This window comes from Microchirus variegatus (assembly GCF_963457635.1).
Source record: "Microchirus variegatus genome assembly, chromosome: 10".
Lineage (NCBI taxonomy): Eukaryota > Metazoa > Chordata > Actinopteri > Pleuronectiformes > Soleidae > Microchirus > Microchirus variegatus.
This window is the reverse complement of record NC_139811.1, coordinates 17,600,043-17,610,220: the sequence shown is the minus strand read 5'-3', so window position 1 is coordinate 17,610,220 and position 10,178 is coordinate 17,600,043. Positions and strand designations below refer to the sequence as shown.

General features: G+C 34.9%; 1 protein-coding gene across 1 annotated transcript; it reads right to left on the bottom strand.

Moving 5' to 3' along the window:
• Window positions 1–203: 203 nt before the first annotated feature.
• tnfsf14 (TNF superfamily member 14) lies at window positions 204–3,488 on the bottom strand (the record flags this gene model as incomplete). Its single annotated transcript, XM_083895848.1, has 4 exons — window positions 204–586; window positions 695–769; window positions 2,122–2,152; window positions 3,294–3,488. 4 exons carry the CDS (start codon window positions 3,486–3,488, stop codon window positions 204–206), a joined length of 684 nt encoding a protein of 227 aa, XP_083751974.1.
• Window positions 3,489–10,178: the final 6,690 nt, after the last annotated feature.

Sequence of the window (10,178 nt, the reverse complement as noted above, 5' to 3'; positions counted from 1 at the left end):
CAGGTGGTCCCAGTTGGAATCCCGCATTAGGGCTGCCCAATGCAGGAGTCGAACCCGGGAATTTCCTGCAAGTCATTCCCCCTCTCTGCCTCCCCATTTCCTGTCTCTCTCTCCACTGTACTATCAATTAAAGGCAATAAAAAGCCCAAAAAATATACTTTAGAAATAAGACGGCATCAACAAATCACAATGTTCAACAATGTTTATATCATAAAAGCACCAAAGATGTTCTCATAGGATTTGTGCCGCCGAATCTTTGTGGTGTTGCTGACTTTCACATAAAGTGCGTCGTCTTTGTCGAGGTGAAACACTCCACCCAAGTAACTGTTGGATCGTGCATTGATCCAGCTCTGTGATGATTTTCTTGACTGCAGGAGGGCAATGCCTTCACCGTACTTGTGCGTGTGCAGGACAACAGTGTGGTGAAACAAACCATAGTCTGAGAAAAAAACCTTTGAATAGACATAATAATAACCCGCCTTCTTTACTATAAGGCCCCCATCCTTGTAGTCCATTTGATAGAGGAAAGGCTCTGCAATCGTGCTCCACACCATGGTTTTTGGTCCATGAGCTACATCTTGTCCGTCTGAAAAACAAAAACAGAGGTGTGTAAATAATAAACAGAGACATTTTACCGAAAGCTGAGGTATAGAAATAATATTTATATAATGTTTATATAAAAAATAATTCTCACCAGTCAGTTGTGCCATTGGTTTGGAAGGAGGAATATTGTAATTGGGCAATTCAGTGGGATGAGTAACATCTTCACCTGTGGGACAACCAGACAAAAACAACAATGAGGAATTATTTAAAGTCAGGAATAGACACATTATCATCAACCAGTGCAGTGCCTGTAGGAAGTATGTATTCCTTTAGTGGGAGCTGAAGAAGATTTTTCAGTTATGGTAACATGATAAGGAACGTAAAGGCTAACATACCTCAAACACTGTGCAACCTCATTAGGCACAACATAAATGTTATATTTTCAATTAGCATTAGCATAGCTAGATGTGTTGTGACTGTCAGCCACACCAGCTAGCATCAAACAGCCCAACTAGGCTAGCTAGGTTGCACAGTGTTTGTATTATGTTAGCCCTACGCTTATGCTAATCGTAGCCTCGCTAGCTTACCTTTGGAAACAGGTTTGCCAAGTTGGCCGCAAAGTAGTAGCATGCTAATATGAAATAAATATGTGCTCGCGTATTGGTGAATGGACACCTACTTCGTCATTTCAGTATAACACCATGTTCTGCGGTGAACCGTGTGAAAATGTCTCGCACACCATGAGGACAGCCTCTTCACTCCCACCTCCCCGCTCCAGACAGCGCAGCTGCTGCTGATGAGCCGCTGCCTGCCTGGTGTAGCGTGATAAATCAGCAAAATGCAGCATGATAAATCAGTGAAAATTAAAATTCCTCCCAAAAATTTTAAAATCAAGGATGCACACCATCCTCAACCCATATCCAAAGGCTTAGGGCAATCTGACTAATGGTAGGCAAGATATGCCTGTCACATGGCGGCCAACAGGGACAGAAGAAGAAAAAAAAATGATTTTAGCCACTTAACAAATGGCTCACCAAATAAAATCAATGCCTGCTCTAAGATATCTTCAGATTAAACAGCCTTTTCCAGAAGGACAAGCTCACTCAATCACACAAAAAACCCTGAAAAGGGTAATTTTCTAGCTTTCAGAGACACAAGAGCTGCCTCGTTGGGAACATTTGTTCTGCTCGACCAAAAGATTTCAAACCCCAAAGTCACAAGATAACACTGGATTTAGTGACTGTGGCAGTGGATTAAAAACACCTGTGTGTCACATGATAAATTGCTGATTTTCTGAGGGGGTTTTTTGTGAGTGGTTTACTAACTTCAGTTTCCAGGCAAAAAAGGGCAAGATATTCAAAATCTTTAACTTAAGCAGCTGTTAAGTTTATTAGGTGAGCCTAAAATCTGTTTTTTCTCTTCTTGTCCGTGTCAGCAGTCGTGACAGCAGTGTCCAGCTCTTAGGTGGGTCCATGGAAACTGTGGTGTGCATGGCCGTGGCGACGCACGACAACCACACTTAAAAAAAAACACTTAAATCGAAAATATTTATAATTTGAGTAGAAAAGTGTGGCATACCTTCAAGCTTAGAGGACGATGCTGAAGCAACCTGCAACGCAAACACAAAGTCATTTAGCTCTTCTTTTATAATAAATATAAAAATAAAAATTAAAAAAAGGTTGTGAACATTAGATCTAAAAAAATGGCCACTTTCTGTTGTGTGTTTTTTAAATCATTTTCTCTCCTGCCTGAGAGTGCAGGTCTGTGTTATCAAAAGGTATATGATGATCATGTCACAGGAAGTAGACCACTTCCTTTTCTTCACCATCCCCTGTTTGAAAAGTGTACTATATGTATATGACCTTGTTTTAACAAACAGTAGCGCTAACCTCTTTTCCACATAAACCACCCCTTACCCCATGACTGCTGCCTGCACACAGATGAACAAAGTTGTGTGAGAAACTTGACACACACACATACAGTCAAAGTAGTGACATTCCAGCATGGTGAAACATCTGTTAGTTTCCTCCCAGGGACGTCAGTAAGTCCCCAAAAAATGGGCCGGACTTTAATGTACTTCTCCACCCACACTACACAATTTCATCATCAGCAGTTTTTTTTTGGAGGAAAAAAAAAATCATGAGTAAATGTCCGTTTCGTTCCTGTTACGAGGGTCTTTTTGTTTCATCGAGACTCCGCTTCACAAAAGCTGAACAGCGTCCCAACGTGATGAATACAGACAAGTGCTGAAGTGTGATTTTGTATCTCAGTTTTCAGTTTTCATCTTGTGATGTTGATTCAAGCCATAAATCAGTGGCAAAGTGTTTGATCAAAAAGTGACACATGGACATCAGTTCCTTTTTTTTTACATACATGTGATAGTGAAGCAGAGCTGACAGTTTCCGACACGCAACATAAGCAAATCTGATCTGATTTGACTTGTTTCTATCATGTATTGTATGGTTTTTTTAACCCATTTTATTTTCCACACTAAGTTTAGCATTTTGTTATTTTTGTCTGAACATCTAACATTAATGGTATCAAAGTAATTGGCCAGGCAGTGACATTTATGTATGGAATGATAGAAAAACTTAACTTAACTTAAACTTTAAGTGAGAAAAGTTAGTTTAAGTTCTCAGAAAAATAAAAAATACAAGGAAATGAAATGAAATGAACATGATAAATGATTAAATGAAAATATATAGCATCGGCCAGTGTTCTGTAGACTCAGAGATATAAGTAATACTCACAGATTCAGGATGGTAGAGATGGTAAATGAAGCAGGCTTCTATGGCCATGCCACACAGTGCCACACTGACCAGCAGGATCAGCAGGGTCTGACAAGCTCCTCCACGCTGCTGTCTTTGGTTCAACCTGGGTGGTAGTGGAAGACCGGTGGTAGGGCGGTCCACCACAAACACAGACGGATACCCATCCTTGTCCATACTGACGTTTTTTTTTTTTTTCTGTAAGTGAAAACTATTCAAGGTAGAAATGTTCTCCAGAAGTTGTGAGACGTGTTACTTGACACCGGGTCCGCAGAAACAAACAGAGGTGACACTGAGAAGTGTCAAAAAAAAAAAAGGAAAAAAGAAGGTGCCAAAATGGGTGGGCTCACTTATGGTTGGTTGAAATGATGGCTCACTAGTCGTATGGTAAAGACCAGAGTCAAAAAAATGTTGAGGTGCATTACTGAGACACCTTTGAGAGTCACATGTCTGCACTCAGCTACAGCAAACATGAAAGTGACTCTGTGGTTGATTGTCCTTTTTATCATGCAGCTGCACTATCTAAGTAGCGACCAGTTAAAAAGTGTCACGGGACAATTGTAAGTGGGAGACAAACTCCTCTACACACCCTCCCACTGCACTATAGTGCTGTGCTGAAATTTCTCCATTTATACTTCCTCTCTGGCTTACACCCTGTCTTTGGTATAGTTTGAAGGCAAAAAACTTCTGACCCAAAGAAAAATGGAGATTCATTTTGATATCATTTCCACTTTTAGAGGACAAACTATGACTTTTTTGTCACATTTTGGACAGCATACAAAACTCTGACGTTTTGATGTCATTTCAGACGACATAGAAAAGTATGACGTTTCAATTAAATCAAGGGATTAACGACACTTCCCTTTAGGTGGCATCCTCCCACAAGGGGCGCTGGTTCGAATCTCAACCACGACAGTAACTTGGAAGATTTTTGTTGATTCTGGATGACATACTAACCTATGAATTATTTTGACAAATTTTGGAGGACATACTAAAAAAAATGTTTGGGCAACACAATATAGTAGGACATTTTTGTCAAATTTTGTATGACATAGTATAGTATGACTTTTATGTCAAATGTTCTACTAAAATCAGTTTTTAGTATAGTAGGACATTTTGTCAAATTGTGAACGACATACTAACCTATGACTTTTGTGTCACATTTTGGACAACATGCAAAGGTATGACTCTTTGACGTACTATAGTATAACATTTTTGTAAAATTTTAACAACATAGTATAGTATGATGTTTTTGTCATATCTTAGATAGCATAGTACAGTATGACGTATTTGTCAAATTTTTGACAAAATATTTTTTTTTCAAAAAAATTATCAGAATTTGGACAAAATATTATAGTCTGACCTTTCATTCAAATTTTTTACAATTTTTTTTTTTTTGATCCAATTTTGGACAACATAATGGTTGTTTGGTCAAAAATTTGACACATTTTGGATGGCATAGTATAGTATGACGTTTTTGTCAAATTTTGGACGACATAGTAGAGTATGACGTTTTTGTCAAACTTTGGCCAAGGAGTATTTTTTTTTTCAAAAGAAATGTCAAATTTTGGACAACAAATTATAGTATGACGTAAAGTATGACGTTTTTGTCAAACTTTGGCCAAGTGGTATATTTTTATCAAACATTTTTTCAAATTTTGGACAACAGAGTATAGTATGACGTTTTTGTCAAATTTATGACGAAAACATTTTTTTTTAAAAACATTTTCAAATTTTGGACGACACCGTAAAGTATGATATTCCATTGAAGTCAGAGGATTGATTTTGGCCAAGTGGTCTATTTATTTTTCAAAAAAAAATTCAAATTTAGGACGACATAGTATAGCATGACGTTTTTGTCAAATTTTGGAAGACATAGAATAGAATATGGACAAAATCTTTTTTCCAAAAAAGTGGTAAGATTTTGGACGAAATAGTGTAGTATGACATTGAGGTCGACGACATAGAATAGTATGACGTTTTGGGGACATTTTGGGCTTAAAAAATGTTTTCAAAAAAATTGTCAGATTTTGGACGACACAGTATAGTATGAGGTTTTGGTCCAATATTGGACCAAAAGTTTTTTTTCAATAAAATGGTCGGATTTTGGACGAAATAGTCTAGTATGACATTGAGGTCGACAAGATAGTATCGTATGACGTTTTGGTTACATTTTGGGCAAAAAAAATAAATCCAAAATAATTGTCCCATTTTGGACGACATAGTATAGTATGACGTTTTTGTCAAATTTTGCACCAACATTTTTTTTCAAAAAAGTGGTCAGATTTTGGACGAAATAGTGTAGTATGACATTGATGTCGATGACATGGTATAGTATGACGCTTTGGTCACATTTTGGGCTGAAAAAATGTTGTCAGATTGTCAGATGTTGGACGACATAGTATAGTCTGATGTTTTTGTGAAATTTTGGACCAAAACTTTTTTTCCAAAAAAGTGGTCAAATTTTGGACAGGTTAGTGTAGTATGACATTGAGGTCGACGACATAGTATAGTATGACGTTTTGGGCACAATTTGGACAAATTTCTTTTTTTTTTTTCTTTTTTTCCAATTTTGGACGACATAGTGTAGTATGACGTTTTTGTCAAATTTTGGACCAACATTCCTTTTCAAAAAAGTGGTCAGATTTTGGACGAAATTGTGTAGTATGACATTGAGGTCAACGACATAGTATAGTATGACATTTTGGGCACATTTTGGGCTTAACATTTTTTTTCAAAAAAATTGTCAGATTTTGGACAAATTAGTGTAGTATGACATTCAGGTCGACGACATAGTATAGTATGACGTTTTGGTCACATTTTGGGCTAAAAAAAAGAAATCAAAAAAATTGTCAGATGTTGGACGACATAGTATAGTATGACGTTTTTGGGAAATTTGGGACCAAATTTTTTTACAAAAAAGTGGTCAGATTTTGGACGTATTAGTGTAGTATGACATTGAGGTCGACGACATAGTATAGTATGACGTTTTGGGCACATTTTGGCCAAATTTATTTATTTTTTTTTTTATTTTCCAATTTTGGACGACATAGTATAGTATGACGTTTATGTCAAATTTTGGACCAACTTTTTTTCAAAAAAGTGGTCAGATTTTGGACGAAATTGTGTAATATGACATTGAGGTCAACACCATAGTATAGTATGACGTTTTGGTCACATTACGTTTTGGTCACATTTTAGTATAGTATGACGTTTTTGTCAAATTTTGGACCAATTTTTTTTTTCAAAAAATGGTCGCTCTATGGATGACATAGTATAGTAGGACGTACTACATAGTAAAGTATGACGTTTTTGTCAAGTTTTGGACCAAAAAAAGTTTTTCAAAAAAATGGTCAGATTTTGGACGACATAGTATAGTATGTCGCTTTTGTCAAATTTTGGACCAATTTGTTTTTTTCAAAAACGGTCACATTATAGGCCACATAATATAGTAGGACGTACTACATAGTATAGGATGACGTTTTTGTCAAGTTTTGGACCAAAAAAACGTTTTTCAAAAAAATGGTCAGATTTTGGACGACATAGTATAGTATGTCATTTTTGTCAAATTTTGGACAAATTGTTTTTTTCAAAAAATGGTCACATTTTGGAAAAATGTCGTTTTTGTCAAATTTTGGAGCAATTTGTTTTTTTCAAAAACGGTCACATTATAGGCCACATAATATAGTAGGACGTACTACATAGTAAAGTATGACGTTTTTGTCAAGTTTTGGACCAAAAAAACGTTTTTCAAAAAACTGGTCAGATTTTGGACGACAAAGTATAGTATGTCGTTTTTGTCAAATTTTGGACAAATTGTTTTTTTCAAAAAATGGTCACATTTTGGACAAATGTCGTTTTTGTCAAATTTTGGACCAATTTGTTTTTTTCAAAAACGGTCACATTATAGGCCACATAATATAGTAGGACATACTACATAGTATAGGATGACGTTTTTGTCAAGTTTTGGACCAAAAAAACGTTTTTCAAAAAAATTGTCAGATTTTGGACGACATAGTATAGTAGGACGTACTACATAGTAAAGTATGACGTTTTTGTCAAGTTTTGGACCAAAAAAACGTTTTTCAAAAAAATGGTCAGATTTTGGACGACATAGTATAGTATGTCGTTTTTGTCAAATTTTGGACAAATTGTTTTTTTCAAAAAATGGTCACATTTTGGACGACATAGTATAGTAGGACGTACTACATAGTAAAGTATGACGTTTTTGTCAAGTTTTGGACCAAAAAAACGTTTTTCAAAAAAATGGTCAGATTTTGGACGACATAGTATAGTATGTCGTTTTTGTCAAATTTTGGACCAATTTGTTTTTTTCCAAAAAATGGTCAGATTATGGACGACATAGTATAGTAGGACATACTACATAGTATAGATTGACGTTTTTGTCAAGTTTTGGACCAAAAAAACGTTTTTCAAAAAATTTGGCAGATTGTGGAACGACATAGTATAGTATGTCATTTTTGTCAAATTTTGGACCAATTTTTTTTTCAAAAAATGGTCACATTATGGACCACATAGTATAGTAGGACGTACTACATAGTAAAGTATGATGTTTTTGTCAAGTTTTGGACCAATTTTTTTTTCCAAAAAATGGTCACATTTTGGACGACATAGTATAGTAGGACGTACTACATAGTATAGGATGACGTTTTTGTCAAGTTTTGGACCAAAAAAACGTTTTTCAAAAAATGTGTCAGATTTTGGACGACATAGTATAGTATGTCGTTTTTGTCAAATTTTGGACCAATTTTCTTTTTCAAAAAATGGTCACATTATGGACGACATAGTATAGTAGGATGTACTACATAGTATAGGATGACGTTTTTGTCAAGTTTTGGACCAAAAAAACGTTTTTCAAAAATATGGTCAGATTTTGGACGACATAGTATAGTATGTCGTTTTTGTCAAATTTTGGACCAATTTTTTTTTTCAAAAAATGGTCACATTTTGGACAAATGTCGTTTTTGTCAAATTTTGGACCAATTTGTTTTTTTCAAAAACGGTCACATTATAGGCCACATAATATAGTAGGACATACTACATAGTATAGGATGACGTTTTTGTCAAGTTTTGGACCAAAAAAACGTTTTTCAAAAAAATTGTCAGATTTTGGACGACATAGTATAGTAGGACGTACTACATAGTAAAGTATGACGTTTTTGTCAAGTTTTGGACCAAAAAAACGTTTTTCAAAAAAATGGTCAGATTTTGGACGACATAGTATAGTATGTCGTTTTTGTCAAATTTTGGACAAATTGTTTTTTTCAAAAAATGGTCACATTTTGGACGACATAGTATAGTAGGACGTACTACATAGTAAAGTATGACGTTTTTGTCAAGTTTTGGACCAAAAAAACGTTTTTCAAAAAAATGGTCAGATTTTGGACGACATAGTATAGTATGTCGTTTTTGTCAAATTTTGGACCAATTTGTTTTTTTCCAAAAAATGGTCAGATTATGGACGACATAGTATAGTAGGACATACTACATAGTATAGATTGACGTTTTTGTCAAGTTTTGGACCAAAAAAACGTTTTTCAAAAAATTTGGCAGATTGTGGAACGACATAGTATAGTATGTCATTTTTGTCAAATTTTGGACCAATTTTTTTTTCAAAAAATGGTCACATTATGGACCACATAGTATAGTAGGACGTACTACATAGTAAAGTATGATGTTTTTGTCAAGTTTTGGACCAATTTTTTTTTCCAAAAAATGGTCACATTATGGACCACATAGTATAGTAGGACGTACTACATAGTAAAGTATGATGTTTTTGTCAAGTTTTGGACCAATTTTTTTTTCCAAAAAATGGTCAGATTTTGGACGACATAGTATAGTAGGACGTACTACATAGTATAGGATGACGTTTTTGTCAAGTTTTGGACCAAAAAAACGTTTTTCAAAAAATGTGTCAGATTTTGGACGACATAGTATAGTATGTCGTTTTTGTCAAATTTTGGACCAATTTTCTTTTTCAAAAAATGGTCACATTATGGACGACATAGTATAGTAGGATGTACTACATAGTATAGGATGACGTTTTTGTCAAGTTTTGGACCAAAAAAACGTTTTTCAAAAATATGGTCAGATTTTGGACGACATAGTATAGTATGTCGTTTTTGTCAAATTTTGGACCAATTTGTTTTTTCAAAAAATGGTCACATTATGGACGACATAGCATAGTAGGACGTACTACATAGTATAGGATGACGTTTTTGTCAAGTTTTGGACCAAAAAAACGTTTTTCCAAAAATGTGTCAGATTTTGGACGACATAGTATAGTATGTCGTTTTTGTCAAATTTTGGACCAATTTGTTTTTTTCAAAAAATGGTCACATTATAGGCCACATAGTATAGCAGGACGTACTACATAGTAAAGGCTGACGTTTTTGTCAAGTTTTGGACCAAAAAAAGTTTTTCAAAAAATTTGGCAGATTTTGAACGACATAGTATAGTATGTCGTTTTTGTCAAATTTTGGACCAATTTTTTTTTTCAAAAAATTGTCACATTATGGACGACATAGTATAGTAGGACGTACTACATAGTATAGTATGACGTTTTTGTCAAGTTTTGGACCAAAAAAACGTTTTTCAAAAAATGTGTCAGATTTTGGACGACATAGTATAGTATGTCGTTTTTGTCAAATTTTGGACCAATTTTTTTTTTCAAAAAATGGTCACATTATGGACGACATAGTATAGTAGGACGTACTACATAGTATAGGATGACGTTTTTGTAAGGTTTTGGACCAACAAAACGTTTTTCAAAAAATGTGTCAGATTTTGGACGACATAGTATAGTATGTCGTTTTTGTCAAATTTTGGACCAATTCTTTTTTTTCA